Source organism: Solea senegalensis, linkage group LG9 (assembly GCF_019176455.1).
Source record: "Solea senegalensis isolate Sse05_10M linkage group LG9, IFAPA_SoseM_1, whole genome shotgun sequence".
In the NCBI taxonomy this organism is placed as follows: domain Eukaryota; kingdom Metazoa; phylum Chordata; class Actinopteri; order Pleuronectiformes; family Soleidae; genus Solea; species Solea senegalensis.
The window spans coordinates 5,378,942-5,397,036 of NC_058029.1; the positions used below are offsets into that span (position 1 = coordinate 5,378,942).

Consider the following 18,095-nt stretch of genomic DNA (forward strand, 5'->3'; position numbering starts at 1 on the left):
CTGTCCGTCGGCCATCTAACATGAACCTCAGAGCGAGAGAGCATTACAACACATGTTCATGTTTTACTAGAGTTAGTTCAGTTGTTATGGAAACGTAACCGCCCTCTTGTTTCCCCCCCTCCCCTCCTGCCCCCTTCGTCCGGCCCGTGGCAGACAGAGGACGAGCTGGAGTTGGTGAGTGAGGTGAATAGACTTCTAGACTTGTAGCCTCGAGGATGTGCTGTTGATCTCTGTGTGATCTCACTGAGCATGAGTGTGACGCCATCGGCAAAGTGCATCCCACAAAGCGGGGCTGACTCAGCCGCGCCATCGCTGCGACGCTGTTTGAGAGGAGAAGCGGCGAAGGCGTCGGCGTCCGCGGTGAACTCGGAGCATCAGAGCAACTCTCCTGCTGCGGACAAATCAGCTGGGGCATTCTGGTTCCTGCGAGATTCAAATTCAAATGTAATTTTGTCCATTGACAAAAAAAATTTTGATTTTAGCTCAACAACAACACACTCGTGTTTGATCGTCTGCTGCCTCCATCAGCGAGTCAAGTTGCTTCATTTGTTGACTTCTGTGTTTTAAAACATTTGCAAAAATGTACTAATGTGACACAAACAGTAGACCGACACCTCCTGTGTCCTGTGAGCTAAAATCGTCAATGGACTCGGAAGTGGGCGGTTTAGAAATGGACCCAAACTTTAAATTTCTTGTTATAAAACGCTGTCAAACAGATCATATTCTTAAGCGAGTGTACACTTAACCTGGCGTAGAATTTACTCGGTGAGTCTTTAGTTAAGCTGCTATAATTAGTTTGTTGTAATTACTGTAAAATATGTAGAAGCACCTCGTTAAATTACACAATTGACAAAATATGACTTCTGAAATTCACGTTCTACCTGGTTCTGTCCAAACAACAGAGGATTAAATAACACCAGAGAAGAGAACCAGAGTGACCAGCTGACTCTCCGCTGCGTGGAAGTTGCTCAGCATGTGCATGTTGGGTTTTCGTGTGTGAGTGTCGATGCTCTGAGGGTCAAAGGCTTGGTTTCCACACACACACACTTAAACTGCATAACTACACACATTCTTTAGGACAAACACACGCCTCTGGTTGTGTTTTCATTTCTAACATACCTTCCTGCACACACTCATGCATATACATTTCTATATAAACACATTCTTACACACACACACACACAATCCTCACTGCTCCATCACCCTTGTCGATGCATGTGTTCCTATCCGCATGATTCTCCAGCACGGCAGCGACGTGTCTCATCACACCTTCCCCTGCGACGCTGCATCACATGAGCACCCGGTCCTGGCGACAACGTTGCCGTGCCAACGCCACCTTAAGACGCGAGACACTTCCCCAAGTGTCGCTGAAAGGTTTAGTGCGGCGCTTGGATGTTCTCGCAGCGTCCAGAAACGCTCTCTCCCCTACACACACGCACACACACACGGAATGAAAATAATATGTTTATTATGTCAGATGTTAGTTATTAAGGTTGGGTTTGTTTTGGCTTATTGTTTTCGCTCCAGCTGCCCAAAAAACTTCATATAAGGCAGGAAAAGGTCATCTGAGTTACGCACTACTGATTTGCCGGGTACAGTGGAGTCACGGATGATTAATTTTGTTTTAATTTTAACTGCAATCAAAGCAGCTTTTGTTTACAGTGAAATATTTCAGTAGTAAAAGTATAATTAAGTTGTCATCGACCACAATACAAGGTCCCTGCATCCACTCTGCTGCACAGTGGAAAGCACATGTTAACTATTATCATTACGGCCGCTTGAAACAGGATGAAGTCATGAACTCTCCTACACTGAGCCCCTTATAAGGAAGGAAAGACACATTTCAGCCCGTGGAACCAGACCAAGTCTTTCTCTCACAACACATGAGATCCTGGAAAGATTTGGGTCGCGCTGTCGTCGCGCTCACATGGACGGTTCCTGCAGAAAATGCCTGAATATGTGAAACAAATGTTTCTTAAAACATGTAGGCTCTCAAAAACAGACCAGATATGGTTTTAGGATTGAAGGATTGAGTCCTGAAGTGTTGTGCTGCACTTTGGGCCTTTTTCCACTCTGCAAAAACCCCACTCACAACCACAAACATCTGGTATTTGACTACAATGAGAATAGATAGACAGATAGTGCTTTTTCCAGCACTACAGAAAAAGGAATCTGTTGTGTAGCCGTTGCGTTTTCTCAGGCTACATGTGTAATAATCGCAGCTGTTGTTGCTGCGGTTACGCCTGCCATCCGCACTTGGCATTTCAGAGCCCGTTTGGAAACGTACGTTGACTCGCTCCGATCAGTCGTTCAAATCAAAACAATCCCTGCTCTTTATTTGCCATTGTTGTTTCTGAATCGACAGCAAACGACTGCAGAGGAGAAGATCTTTGCAAGTTTGCTGTTGCATGTGCATGTTCCAATCTGTGTGAATGTCACATGGTAGACGGTGGTTTTCATCATGCATCAGTGTGTCGGCAGGTTGTTTCTGATGAATCAGAAGAAGCTGACTCAAAAATAAAAAGTGAAAGATATCAGACGTTACATTAGATTATTAGATTTCAGTATTAGACAGTTCCTCGTATGACTGTAGATCCAGAACAACACTCTCCCTTTTCCTCCCTGAGCCCCTTGCACTTTCAGTCTCCCTTTGTTCAACATCCTCTTTCCATCTCTTGTGTCCTCCCAGAATGCTCAGCGGCTAGGGTTGTCCCAGGTGGCCCAGCCACTCACCACGCCAGTGGTCTCCGTGGCAACGCCCAGCCTCCTTGCGCCCTTCTCCGGCATGCAGACGGCCTACAACACCGGTAAGACAGTGGCGGCGGCGGCACACTCAAACTGAACGTGTCTGTTTGCATTAGGTCGGCAGAGCGCATTTTAAAAAGAAACATTTTAAAAAAGAAATGTAAAAGTGCTTACATGAAGCAGAGTGAAGGGTACAGTCCGCTTTACTGTACGTCAGGAATATGTTAAGTGTCATGTGGAAAAACTTGAAAAGCCCCCCCATGTGATGCCATAAACCACTATGAATATTCACTTTGTTCATTGTGTGAGAGCTTCTGGAATGATTCCACTTCAAAGGTCTCCATTAATATGGATTAGCTGTGATTAATATTGATGCCCCAGAAAGTTGTATGATGTAAAACAATCCCTCCCTCCCCTCCCTCACTCGCCTTCTCCTCCTTTCTCATTCTCTCTCTCTCTCTCGCTCTCCCCCGTGTGCCACCCTCTCCCATCCCTCGTTCTCAGAGTACCATCTGATGAGTGCAGATCTCACGGCGCTCCAGACGTTCACACCGCCGGGGCTGGTGCCTGGCAACATGGCTGCCTGGCAACAGCAACAGCAACCGGCAGTCTCCCAGCAGCAGCAGCAGCAGCAGCAGCATCAGCAGCAGCAGCAGCTGAACCTGGCGTCTCTCAGTAACTTGGTGTAAGTCATTTCATACATCGTTAACGTCCTGACCTTTGTCCTTTCCACTTAGTTATGTGTGCAGTGTAGACTTCACGTAGCCTCCCGTACTGTATATGAGGCTGTAGCTGTAGCGTCAGCCCAGCTGCTGTTGATTCAGCTTCACGGTGACCTAGTTATACCCTACCACCCCCAGCCACCCACCAACCCACCCACCCACTGACTCTGAATCCCACTGGAGTCCCTCTATCATTTAGCTACTGGAAGAGAAGCCAGTCTGCCAACTGTGTTTTCCGTCATATGAAACTGTTCAAACTTCAATACTATTTTCCGCGTTTTTTGCCCAAATAATAATGAAGGTGTGACTTCAGTTTGCCGGTCAGTCAGCTCAGGTTCTCCTCTGCTCCTTCTAAGTAAAGAGCACACTGTTTTTAGTCATGAACTCAGTTCTGGATCTGGACTTAGACGTTCCAGGAGATTGTTCAGAACATCCAGGTGAGGGGGTGGAGCCTTTTCACTCCGCAGTTCCAGCACGACTCAGCATGGCTCGCCGCAACTCTACTGTTAGTTTTGCTTTTCCATTTGCGATAGTACCTTGTACTTTTTTTTAGCACCTGCTCTGGTCGAGGTTTCAAGCGATACTAAAACCTAGCCAATACTAAAACCAATCTGATTGGTCAGAGAGTGTCGTCATGAGCGCGACGCCCGACACAGGAGTCGAACCGAACAATGGCGAACTGTAGCTCAGTTAAAAATACTTAAAAATCCTGAAAACATGCGTTAAACTCCAACATTTAGCAAAGGACATTTCTAAAATCTCAGGAAGTACTGAACTAATCTTTTTTAATTAACGGAGTCTGATGATTCCGTCACTAGTTTGTGTCGTGTTTAAAACGACGTCACGGCATCAGTTTCATACGAGCCGCGCTATGATGACATCGCTAATGTGGAGGAGGTCATGGAAAACCATACCAAACATAGTAGAGCCGCGCCGAGTTGTGCTGGAACTGTGTAGTGGAAAAGTGCCGTTAGACACCTGTCCTTGTCCCACTGTACAAACACTAGCATGGAAAGTGTGTCCACCCCCGTTATGCTAGGTGGTGCTAGGTGGTGCCCCCGTTTCAGCTTGTTAATGCTTTCCTGTTTAGCTGGTGACACCTTTCAGAGTCATTTATATGAACTTTTAAATATTACATTTTTAACAGAGCATAAAAACCAGACCAAACTCTTCCTTTGGCCAAAAATCCAACTGTGACACATGTGCAGAGTGCCGACTGTAGGCCAGTTCAGGTCTATTTGAACATAAACATGCGGTAGCATTTTGACTCCCTGCTGTATTGTGTTAGTCCGTCATGTAAATGTACGGATAAATGAGTGTGATTTATCCGGAGCTTCTCCTGCTGTAGGTTTCCTATGTTACTCTAGAACGTGGTGATTGAAGGTGGAGGTGGCGGTGTGCGTGGATGTAGTTTTCTGATCAATTCTTGATGTTTCCTGTGTCAGTGATGGGCTGTAGCATTAGTTTGTCTCCTCTCCTCATTCTCTCACCTCAACATGGGTGTGAGCAGCCTTTCACTTACGCTAGGCTCACCTGTGGTTGAGGGAGCCGCTTGTAACCGCCTCTCGTTTTGTCCCTCCCTCCCCTCTCTCCCCCCTTCTTCTCTCCACAGCATGTGGGGTGCAGAGAAGCAGAATGCAGACATGGTTAACTGCATCTCCAATTTTGCTGCTAACCTGAGGTGAATGACACGATAAGCATCCGACGAGAGCAGTCGCCGAGCTGCTCTCGGGGCTCAGTCTTGAGCCAGAACAGAGAAAAATGACAAACACGATATCAAACCGCTGTGTCTTTCCATCTCCGTGCTGGTTGTTGCTTCGCTGTGTCTGTACCTCATTGCTCTTTCAGTTCACTTGAAGCTCTCCCTCTCCTTTCTTCTCCCGCTCACGTGGTTGTAAGAGTTGTCACGCCACCCTTAGGCTCAGATCTGATTCTCTTCAGAAGCATCAAAACCAACAAAGATGCATCAGCGCGGCGGTGACAGCTTCTCGTTAAAGCCCGGAATGAAAGAGAGTGTCTCTCTGTGCAGGCCTTTTGAGTCCCAGACACTGTGCCACTGCACAGCTGTGAACCAGCAACACGCTCACCGCATTAAAATTTTACCTTTCATCCATTTAGCTGTCACTCCCGCGTGACAGCCGCACATAAGCTTCAATTCCTCCGGCACGTGTCGTCCAAAGCACACGGCGCTAAAAAAGAATCATTTAGCTGTAGCTTTGCTGTCAGCGCCACTTATTTAGATTCAGCTCACATTAAATACAACCCGGTTTGGTATTTGATTATCAGTTAGTAACTTGTCACGCTCTCGTGATTATTTGAAATATGCATTAAAACATTCGACTACGAGCCCGTTTAATGCTGATATCCTTTAGTTTAGAGCACGGTCACAGCCTCCGTCTCATTTGTCTCGGAACAAAGATAAAGAGCCGCTCGCCGTCTCCCTTCACATTAAAGAAGATTCGAAATAACTGGCCTGTCAGCGGAGAGACACTTATTTGTTTCCCCGTGTCACAATGTGAAAATATAAAAATATGATAATGGCTTGTTTGTTATTGTTAACAGCGGCAGAGACTTCAGACGATGGAAAACACAACACAACTCCTCGTCACCTTAAAAGTGTGAGGAAGCGGCCATCAGGGCCTCGTGAAATCCAGACAGCAAGAGTTTGAAGACATTTTCAGATAAGAGCGTTTGGAAAATGTCTCAGAGATCAGGTCTAGTCATTCACGTGTGATGAATGTGTCTGGAGATTAGGGAAGGTCCAGAAGGGTGGAGCTTGAGAACAATATGCATGAGGCAAGACACGCGGTGACGAGGTCGCTGGCAGGGAAAATGTCTGCAGTGACTTTTGTCAACATATTTGGACATTTTCAGTGACCTGGAGACACTAACAAGATACTAATGATGATGTTTTCATGTTCCCACACATTTAGAAATTTAGAGATATTAACCCTTTAATCCTTGGAAAATTACTGTGGAAATAATATGTGACTCCTTATATGGATGCCCAGTGGGCGTGTGTGTTTATAGGCCACACCTTCAGGCTTTAAAAAAAATTGGTTGGTTTTTCATCTTGTTATGTGTCGTTAGGTCAAAGTTATGGTTCATTTTATATCGCATATCTTTTTTAATGTCACAGAAGTCACAAAATAGACCGTTTTTTTATTTTGTTTTTGAAATAAGTCAAGTGAACTTTGACTTATTTTCAAATTTTACAACTTTAATTAAAAAAAACCTTTTGTTTAGATGTGTGTACATAGTTGGTGAAAATGAAAAAAAAACAAAAAGGATATAAGACACTCTATATTGCACATTCGTATAGCCTCTGTATATAGCCTAAAGCATTTTTTGAGCCTAAATGCTCTAAATGTTCTAAGGGTTATTAAAACCCAGAAGCTATAGGCTTTATGTTTTCATGTTGTCCGCCTGTCTTTGCTGTTCTTGCGGACACGATATCTCTCATTCATCATCACTCTGACGTCACATGACACAACGTTTGGTCGTAAAAACACAATAATCTGCAAACACCTTCAGGGAATCCTTTTAAATGTGACACAAATGTGAGGATTGAGCTGGTCAAATGTCACATGACCTCAAGTAAATGTACGTACATACGTCACCAACATTCACGTGGTAGAATTACGTCACGTAAAGGTCGCTGTGAATGTCTAAAGTGTAAACCGGTTTGTCCCCTAACCAGAAGGTTGGCGATTCCATTCCCTGCTTCTTTTTACGACTTAGTGGAACTGTCATGTGGGTTGTCAAAGTTCAAGGTCACGGGGTCACGGTCACATGGATGTTATGCACAAATGCTGATGTTATTTATATGAGTCTGGATAAAAAACGCACAGACTTGAATGTGGGTCGGTCAGCGGAGGCAGCAGGGTTATTATTATTTTTATTTTTTACATCTCTTGGGATAAATAAATGTCACTGCTCGGCTTTGACTTTCCTTAAAACTCGAGAAACAGTGGTCGTGATTTCCGCGAAGGAGCAGGGCTTTTTAAATTTAGCCGTCACGGTGCAGCCTGACATTCCTGTGGCACCGTCATGCCTGACACTGGAAGGAGCACCAGGCAGCTTCTCTGTGTTGTGTGTGGGAACGGAATGACAGAATCACTGTCACTTAAAACAAGCAAGCGCCGCAGAAAAGCGGGAATCTTTCCCAGCACACCAAACTGTTCTCTCTGCAGAGCGGAATAAAAAAAAAAAAAGTGTGTCGTCCTTGGACAGCATGGGCAGACGTGGGTGCTTGTGCAGCCCGGGCTGCTTCCAGCATGTTTTTGATTCCCTCACAGCGAGCGAGCCCCTTCCAATCAAATGGTGATTGACAGTTTGGCAGCGGGCGTCGCCTTCGCTGTCGTCCACACTTTTGCTCGCAGCAGACTCTGCGCAGCAATGATTTCTGTCATCCTCCATCCACCCCCTCCCCCCACCACCACCAACCCCCTCTCATCCTCTTTTTAATCATTCTCCTTCCACTACGTCCACCACTCTGTTTGTTTCCTGCTCAGTTCAAATCAGCTCTCACCTGTTGACTCTTATCTTGCCCTTCACGCCCCAATCTGAATGTTAATGTCGCAGCTGCCTCTGAGCCATGCTTCCGGCTTTTACCGCTCGCTGCACATGAGTCTGGATGCCGTTTGGTGTTTGTTGTTGACGTTGTTTTCCTCGCTGAGTGTCGTCAGCGGCAGGACAAGCAGGAACTCTTGTTAACTCGTCTTCTTTTACGTACGACCGGTTTGACTCTTACAGTGCGATCACACCAAATGCGACTGTAGTAACTGTAGCATTTGTGTTTATTCGCATGCATTAGTCCAAGAAACAAAACAAAGGACTACTCACTAGGACCCAACAATTCATTATCTTCAAAAGAAAATCCCTATTAACAAATCACGACTGCAGTTTCATCGTTACAGTATATTTTTGATTCTCTCTTAACCCTTGGATGCATGACCTACCAATACCTACACTCTTCCATGAGTGAATTAGAGTCAATGCAATAAACTTAAGAAATGTCTTTTAATTCTGATTAAAGATGGTGATTTATACTTAGGGTTACCCTTCAGAGTTGATAAGAATCAAAGCTTCCTAGGAAATTCCATAGGAAATACTTGGGGTCATTTTTGTGTGGGGTAGTGATACAAAATTTGCACATTTCTTAGAATTAATGAAAAAAATGTAAAAATTCAAATGGCCTCATGTCACAAACATGTTTTATGAGGAATACCTGAAATATGAAAATATAAAAATTTCAAATATTTTGAAGAATAGCAACACTTATGCATCTAAGGGTTAAAAAAGTGTTCTAAAAATATGTTACTAAGAAGTTCTCATAATTCAATTAGACTGAAAGTAGTTCATATTTTGACGGTGTCAGTTAGTATTAAATCCACCATTGTGTTTTAAAATTTAAACCCACTAATATTAAATTGAAGTGGAAGCTTTACTATAAAAAACATCCATATTATTACAGACTCTGACCTCTGTATTTTATTAAATTTACATCATAAAAGCAGATTAAACCAGGAAAATTGTTAACATCTCGTCTTGTACACTACTTCTAGCTCTTATATGTACCCAAATGTTTAAATGCACTTTTGTAAGTCGCTTTGGATAAAAGCGTCTGCTAAATGACATGTAATGTAATGTAATGTAATGTAATGTATACACTGAGAAACCCCAGAATATTCTTTAAATGTGAATATTTTCCAAGTTTCTTTGCTCCATAAAATCATTTTCTGACACTTTGTGGAGCAAACCGTTGCTCTACTAATCCATCGATTATGGAAACAATGGTTTCCCGTCTCTGCAGTGGGAATTCCAACATTGCCCAGTCCAGTTTCAGAGGAAGCCGTAGATTTCAGTTTTATCTGCGTTGACTGTAAAAAACACATCTCGCGTGGACGACTGTCAAACTCGTGTCAGCGGAGGCTTAAACACTTCCTGCCGTACATGGCTCCTGACAGCGGCGTCTCAGTGTGACTGAAGCAGCTGTGTGTGGACTGACCGTGACCGGCTCCGTCCTGCTGTTTCCCCTGCTGTTCTGGCTTTTTCAAACATGTCTGCCTCTCTCTCTCTCTCTCTCTCTCTCTCTCTCACCTCCTTCCACAGCTTGGCCTCGCAGTCCAACCTGCTGTTTGGCAGAGACGACGGCCTCTGCTGGTACTGAACTCTCTGCACTTCAGTCACTCAGCAGCTGTAGCAAACACTGCCCCCCCCAAAAAAAATATCTGCTGCTGCTGCTGCTCAGAGGAAACTTTAGAAAACAAAGAGTGAAAGTTCAAGAAACAAGTTAATTGCAGTGTTAAACTTATTTAAACAACAATAATTCAGAAGTACTGCAGTAGATTAAATAACTAAACTCTAATTATTAGAAGAATTCACTCATCATATGTCCAAATGATGTTAAAATTGCTAATTCACGTCTTACACACAAGATCAGGACACCGGATAAACTGTAGATAAGGTATAATAAGTGAGAATAAAAAGTGAAAACAAAATTCAATGAATAATTGATATTTTTATACATTTTATACCGCAAGTGTGTAGCAGCATGAGCTGGAACTTTATTTTGATTTAATGTTGATTTAAGTTAAACAAACTTTACTTGTAAAGCACCTCAGGTTAGAACAGTTACATGTGCACAATTCATCAGTAATGCGTCGGTAAAAGTGTAGATTACAGTAGAAATGCCAAGTATTATGACTAGAAAGCTATGTATAAAAAAATGAAGTGTACATATACTGTATATCTATATATCTATCTACATATGTATATATGTATGTATGTATATATATATATATATATATATATATACATATATATATATATACTGTATTTTTTATATTATAGGGTAAAAACAATTTTTAAAAAATCCAGTTCATCCCTCCCTCCTCGTGACGTCACCACAGCGCGGCCATTTATTAACTGACGAGTAACGAGTCGAGCTTCACTAATGTGTCAATAAATCTGTTGGATTTTAATTAAATAGTTTTTTTTTTTTTTAATTACTGCTTGTTGTTCCTCAGAGAGGCAAAAACAAAGCATTTTAGGGGGAAACGAGGCCGTATCTCAGCACTCACGGCTTCTGTAACTCAGTGTGTGCTTCTGGCTGTGCTCGCTGTTTTGTTAGCACTCAGGGAGGCGGGCGGGCGGGTGAGGGAGGGAGGGAGGCGGGGGTGTTCAGACTGCCTCTCTCCTCGCCTTCATCACTGTCACCGGCCCGCTGACTCTGCCATTTTCACTCGCCGTAACGACGGCGCCCCCCTTGGCACCTTCATCCATCTACCTGCAATGGCTCGAGCCATGACTCGCAGGTTTGATGAAGTGGGCACGGCGGGAAGACGTGTGTGCGTACACGTGTGTGTGTGTGTGTGTGTGTGTCACAGACCCAGATCGCCTGAAGGAGACTTATCTTAACTCCTCTCAGTCTGCCAGTAATTGAGGGAGTATTAGAGATACAGTGCTGCAGATGGCTCATGATATGACATATTAGAACACACCCGAGGGGGAAAAACACAGTAATTGGGGGGGCATCACATTCAGATCGACCAAGTCACGCTGGAAACACACACACACACACACACACACACACGCAGAGAGGGAAAGAGAAAGAGGAGCACATGCTGAAAAATCCTGCCAACACCGTCAGAGGAATGAGCCATAGTGCAGCGTCAACAGGCAGGTTTGGATCAGTGACAGATTTGAATCAGCCTGGAGCCAGAAGAGGAGGAGAGCGAGGGGAAGGAGGAGAGTGACTGGGATGGTAGAGGGTTTGATCAAAGAGCGCTGGCAGGTAGAGACACAGACCGTGACACAGACATGGCTTCGTGGCGGCGTATCATCTTTGTCTCACGCTTCTCACGTCTCGCATCGTTCCTTAAAATTTTGTTTTTAAAAAAGTTCGACAAACCTTTGTTGTTAGAGCGGAAGCGTTTGCGTTTTCACCTTTTTCCTCCTCTGAGCTCCCCCTACAGTTTCGGAGGAAGATACAAACGTCCATCGGTTATCTAGCGCTTTATCCTCACTGATGCTCAGAGCACAGTGAGTACAAATGTTTGCTCGTTTCCGTAGTTTTTTTTGTGCCGCGATGAACGTCTAATAAACCCTCAAAACGTTAGTGAGTGGTTCTGCTCCTTTTGTCCAAGATTGCTTTCACTTTCAATATCTGGCAGTTACTCAACCGTTTAGGAATTACAGTACCGAGGAGCTGACATCACAGACGTGTGAGGCGCTGGTGAATCTTGTCTGTGATTGGACCGTTCTACCCTAATAACAAGGATATGAGCACAAAGCTATTTCTCTGCATTCCGATATCCATCCATTCATCTTCTACCACTTTATCCTCCACATGAGGGTCGCACGGGGGCGCTGTGGCAATCTCAGCTGACATAGGGCGAAAGGCGGCAGTCACACTGTGGACACATCACCAGTCCATAGTTTTTTGATTTTCTAGATATCGCAGACAGTCTAGGAGTTACGGCACTGAGACATACACATGCCAAATCCTGTCGGTGACAGTGACTCAAAAGATGTTAAATTAGGGTAAAAATCTTACATAGTTGGGCTTTAATGATCAGAAGTCTCGAGTCGACATGTGTAAAAACTCTTCAGACGCGCGAAGAATCAGATTTCTGTCAGGGAGGAGAAGGAGGAGCAATAAAACGTCAAACAACAGGATAGAAATCGAAATTGAGTCTGGTTTTGCGTATTCTCACATTCACATGTTGTGTAAACCTGTGCTGATGGAAACACACAGCGTTCTGTTCTCTGGCTGCAGTGCTGTTTCACTTTCTGTCTCTATTTTGTTGTTGTTTACGACACATGGAGAAAAACAACCACTCACACACCAAATCAGCAGAAACGACTGTGCGTTGCATTGTAATAACATGACTTATGTAACGTTATTTCTTTCGTTGCTCTGACCACGCCAACAGACGTTGAAAATATGTTTGGGTTTTTTTTTTTGTGCTGCAAATCGAGCCATAATTTTTCCGTGAAAACTGCGTCCCTGTGGCAAAGACAATAAAGTGAAAGCAAGAATTATAGGGGGATCAATATAAACACGGGAGGTGTTGTTGTTGTTTTTCCATCACCATTACTCTTGCCGCAGTCAGTTTCAACGCCATAATGACAAGTTTAAAATGAAAAGATGTTTATTTCAGCGTTAATGGTGCTTTCCAGAGCTGCAAATCTCAAGTTTCTTGTTTTGACCGTGAGAAAAAGTTGTGTTCCCTCACAGCCGTCGCCGTTTATAGTCTGTATGTAAAGTTACTGCCACAGATAATAATGAGTAATCTGAGTTGTGGTCCTGTTGCAGTTGAGATACGACGCGGTTCGTTCGTTTGTTATGTGACATAAACAAACGTCGTGTGGTGTGTAAAGCAGGTGATTTCAGAAGCTTGTGATTTGCTTGTGAATGTGAAGCAGGAGTTTTACAACCTGAAGATTATTCTCACCCTAAATAAGTGTAAAACTCTAAAGATCTGCTTCAATCTTTACCTCAGATTTAGGTAAGAAAGGAATAATATTTTGGTTTTGTATCACAAGACCATAATAAATCACGGGGGACTGGAATAGCCTACCTGTGATCTTCGTCTCCACTTCATGTTCTTGCCCCATTTTGGGTAAAAAAAAGACAAATACAAATTTTGAGTGTGTTATGTTGATGAAAACTGTCTTTAGTTTGATGCATTAGAAACTGAAGTGGCTGGTGGGCTACATTTTTCATATGTTTGAACTTAAATTAATAATAATCCTCTCAGTCTGACTCCATTAAACTGGACAAACCACTCCACCTAGTGGCCAGAGGTTTCATGTCTCTGTGCATCATCAGAGGCCACGTACAGTATCTGTTTTTCTCACTGTCCTGAGGTTAAAACAATCGACACGTGTCATTCTGTCATTAGTGGCTATGGGAAGATTCAAAATAAATCAAAAACACTTTGTTTTTTTTAATGTTATCTCCCTTTAACCAACTTATTTTGAGCTTTTTTTAAGGCGATGAGTGATAAAAGTGTTCATCGTTCCATCCCTTCTGTGCATGGCTTCTGGATCCTGCATGTGTGTGACCTGAAATATTAGGGTCGTGTTTGTGTTTGTCGACCAGAGCCGACATTGGCCTGGTGTGTCGCCCTGCGTCGTATTTTGCAATCACGATAAAAGCAGAGTTCATGATGCATTTATGTGACTGGAAGAATTGTCTAGGCCAGTGATTCTCAAACTTTTTAAACCAAGTTACCACCTGAGAAGATACTGAGCTCTCAAAGTAACACTATTATCACCGTAACGTTAAAATACAGTGGTCGATCAAAGTCAGCTACAGACGTTTCACAGGAGGCAGATTTATTCCCAATAAGATAATTTGCTCTTTCATCATCCTCAGACACTGGTATAGTGAAATTAGATTAAGATTAATTATTAGTTTATTGTTCATTTTCTACACACAAAATTCCTCAGCTCCGCTCCGATCACATACCCTGGTCATATACACTATTTCTGATTTTCTTCCAAGTACCACCAGAGGAAGCTCGCGTACCACTGGTGGTACACGTACAACACTTTGAGAACCACTGGTCTAGACCCTTTTGTTCGTTGGCTTTGGTGAACTGCTGGATTTGGATTCTCACTCGTTTCCTTGTCTTCCTTCTCCGTCTCTCCAGGCCGGTGGGGAACATACCTCAGGGTGCTCTCACAGTCAACACCAACAACATCAACATCAAGTCCGAACCTGTTTCACCCAACCGCGACCGCAGCACTCCCAGCTCCACCTGCGGTATCGGGGGAGTAGGAGGTGGAGGTGGTGGAGGAGGAGGAGGAGGAGGAGGGCAGGGTCAAGGTCTGGTGTCCATCGCGTATCCCGGCACCCTGCGCCTGGAGCCCGGAGGCCAAGGTCGCTCGCCCGTCGACAGCCTCAGTAGCAACGGCAGCTCGTATGACGGCAGCGACCGGGACGACGGCACCCTGGGACGAGCCGGGGCCGCGGACTTCCACCAGGCCGGCGCCGGGGCCCAGCAGCCCACCATGGTCCTCCTGCGACCCTCGTCGGCCGAGCCGCAGGAGCAGGACGGGACCAACGTCAAGAGAATGAGACTGGACACCTGGGTGACATAAAGGGACGCCGGCAGAGGGACGGATGGATGGATGGACAGATGGAGGACGTGTACTTACTTGTGGCTTGTGTACATGCCCTTACCAGCCCCAGTGACCCTCGGTCTCACTTCCTGCACACACACGCGCACACACACACTGTCCACACAGTAAATGCTGAGCTCACACACACACACACGCACACTTATGTGTGGACATGCATGTGTATGACATACATGTTTGAATAAATACACTTCAACTCCCCACACACACACACACACACACACACACTAACGGAAAAACCAAGGACAGTTTGTCACATGATCATAAAAAACTTTAATCCTAATTTTTCCCCCATCTGTGGAAATTAAAACTCTAAATTTGGCCACTTGGACTTTTTTTGTCAGCAAACACATCAGCAGCAGCCGGGGACGACGTCCTCACTGTCCTCACTGTCCTCACTGTCCACGTATCCACAGTAGGTTTGGTTGAACACGACGGCGCCGCCATGGAATCGGCGCCAAGAAAACCCGTCCATATCTCCGCACTCGTCGACCCCCGACGAGGTCGTGGCTGTTGTCGCGCTCCGTTGTTGCTTCTTTTTGAAGAGCCTCAGCTTTTTCTTTTCTTTTTCTTCTTCTTCTTCTTTTTTTAAAGTGTGGAGTTTTTGTTCGTTTTTGTCTCGACTGTTGATCTTTTAGAGTTTGGATTTGGTTTTGAATATGAAGACACTAAAAGGAAAAAAAAAACAAAACAAAAAAAACAACTCACTTTGACCCACTTTGGCCCTGCAGAGGACAGATGGCGCCATCCGCCCGCCCCCGCCCCCCAGGTTTTTTAGTTTTTTCTTAAAACCTGAACTGTGAAGATTTTGCTGTAAAAGAAAAACACAAACGAGGAACGTGATTTGTTTTCCGAGGTACAGACTTTGCTTTGAATCAGGGACGAGCTGCGACAGCTCGGCGACACATGACACAGACACTCCTCGCTCCGCCCTCGCCGTGTCAACGACAGATGCTGAGAACAATGTGTGTGTTACAATGTGTGTGTGTGTGTGTGTGTGTGTAAATGGGATTGTTACCTCAATTTTCTTTTTTCTGTTTTTTTTCTTTTTTTTAAAAAAAAAACACACAAAGCAATTTGGACAAATTTTCAGTCTCGTCATCGGACACACACGCGATGCACAGCAGCAGCAGCAGAAGTTATTTTTGTGAAGCGACTCGTGTCCATGAACAGGAACGCTGGTGTAAATAAGCAATCTGTAACCTTTGTGGCTTCTGTCTGTGTGACGGGGCGGGGGGCGGTGTCTTGAAGGTTTAAAAAGTAGATCATATATATCAGTATACATACATATATATATATATATATATAAATATCTATATTTAAAGAGCTTGAGGCGGTGGAAAAGGCAGCTGCTGGGGGGTTAGGAGACGACGACGACAGACGACAGGGATTGTATATAAGTTTATTTGGCAGGACGTCCCTCAACGGAAAAACAACAAAAAATACACAAGCGTTGATTCTCAGTGGACTTTCGCTTTGTTTTCTAATTATTTATGCGTGTATATAAAGTGTTTTAAGTCCACGAGAGGGCGCTGTAGAGGCAGAAAGGGAAAAGTCGTAGCCGTGTGGGTGACTTGGACTGTTCTGATCGAGCGTTGCTTCAGACTCTTGTCACTGATTGATTGGCCTTTACCTGAGACCCACACACACACACACACACACACACACACACACACACACACACACACACGTGCTACAGTTTGACTGATACAATCAACAAAGACAAAATTGTGCACTTTGTTTTGTTTTTTTTATTCTAACTTCCAAATCGTTCATTTAAAATAATTTAAATCCTAACGTGGCTTCTGTTCCGGCCTCCTCATCGACCCCATTTAAATTATGATTTAATTTAACTTAATGCCGTTTAAATGAAACCACACAAAAGTGTGATATGAAATGATATGAAGTAACTGTGACATGAAGAGCCAAACAAAAAGTAACACTTTCACGAATTAGAATAATAATAGGATCATTTATTTATTAATAATTTATCATTTTTAAACAACTTGAAAGTCCAAATGTGATTGTTTCTCTAAAGCCAGTAAACCCCCTTGTTTCTGTTCTACAATCACTACTTATTGAATTATGATAAAGTCGAGAGCCAAGGACGTTTGTTTTTCCTCTTTTTTTCAAAGCCGTGTGTATTTAAAGGTTTCCTCTCTCGCCTGTCGCTGGTTGCCTGATTTTTTTAAATTTAAAAGGCAGAGGATCTGTGAAGAATGTCATTTTTTTGAGTCAGGGAGGCTTCAGCGGGTCGATTTTCTGAACGTATAGTGGTGAAGAGTAAAAATGGATGTGTTTATCTAGGCGTGGCCTAGTCGCTTGTTAAAAGCTGGAGTTTCTCTCATCATCGGCCTGTCACCTCTCACCCCTTTTAACTTTACTCCTAATCTCAAGACACACACACACACTCGCACTTATACACACATTTACGCTCTCATCTCTGCTCAACCGTCCAGACATCAGCGCCGAAATGACCACAGATAATCCGTGGTATAACGACCCCCGTTCCACCCGAACCTCACGACACACTAAGCCCCCCGTCGTCCTCTCTCGCGTCACGACTTCAGTTTTTGCTTCCGTGCATCTGTCGCTCACTCTCATAAAAAAATGTAAACACTTTGACTGTTACGACTGTTGTGCCCTGAGCTTCGAACAAAAACAAAATTACCATGACCCATACATTCACAGAGCAATGCTGGAGAGGTTTAAAACATAGACTGTACACTAGGGGGCGCCTCCACTAGTTGTAGAAAAAAAAGTAGCCACTTCTCAGTTGTTTAACGTTGGCAAACATGTTTTCCTGATCAGTTTTTGGACACTGGTGTGATTGACAGCTGGTATCAGCCAGTAGGAGGAGCCTGGTCATGTCCGGTTTCAAAAACTTGACACAATCTTGACGTTTTGTTTTGCAACCGGACGACTTTACGTCTTAATCTTTCATATCCAGTATTTGGCTTCAACAACAGATTAACACACTTTTTGCTTCACTCGTGTAAAAAAAAAACAAAAAAACAACAACACCAGCCCATCAAATTGCGTTATGCAAATATTCCAGCGCAAGCACTAACCAATCACAATCCTCTTTATACATTTTTAAAAAGATAAACAGGCCGTACAGGCCATTGTGCACCAAAACAACGGCAGAGTTAAAGTGTGAATGTTTTGCGGCTGAAAGCCATACTCGTTTGTCCAAATAAGCAACCAAAATGACGTCCTTTTCTCCGAGAGCTGCTGCAGGTGATGAAACACTAGGGGTCGCTGTGACCTCCAAAAAACACAAAGACAATCGTGCTGAGAAAAATGTTTTAAAAAGAACCTAAAACTCCTCCCAGAAAAAAATTGAAATTGTAACAATAATAAAAGAAAAAAAACAATGTTGCTCCTGTATAATGATGATGTTTAGGAGTCTCACTCATTTTCCAGTGTTATTTTGTGCTGGTGACAGTTTGTTTTAATTGTTCTCTGACATTT

General features: G+C 43.8%; 1 protein-coding gene across 10 annotated transcripts in view; it reads left to right on the forward strand.

The window, feature by feature from the left end:
- The window catches only part of mef2d (myocyte enhancer factor 2d), a 94,014-nt gene extending 79,129 nt beyond the window's left edge, over positions 1-14,885 (forward strand). For 4 of the 10 annotated variants that reach the window (XM_044033538.1, XM_044033541.1, XM_044033540.1 and 1 more), the window contains exons 8-12: positions 154-183; positions 2,690-2,807; positions 3,250-3,430; positions 5,080-5,148; positions 14,132-14,885. In XM_044033538.1, the coding sequence (XP_043889473.1) occupies positions 154-183; positions 2,690-2,807; positions 3,250-3,430; positions 5,080-5,148; positions 14,132-14,582 (849 nt within the window). In that variant the 3' untranslated portion in view covers positions 14,583-14,885. The remainder of the gene's footprint in view (positions 1-153; positions 184-2,689; positions 2,808-3,249; positions 3,431-5,079; positions 5,149-14,131) is intronic. The other 6 variants (XM_044033545.1, XM_044033546.1, XM_044033547.1 and 3 more) reach the window with 4 other exon arrangements.
- The last annotated feature ends 3,210 nt before the right edge of the window (positions 14,886-18,095 follow it).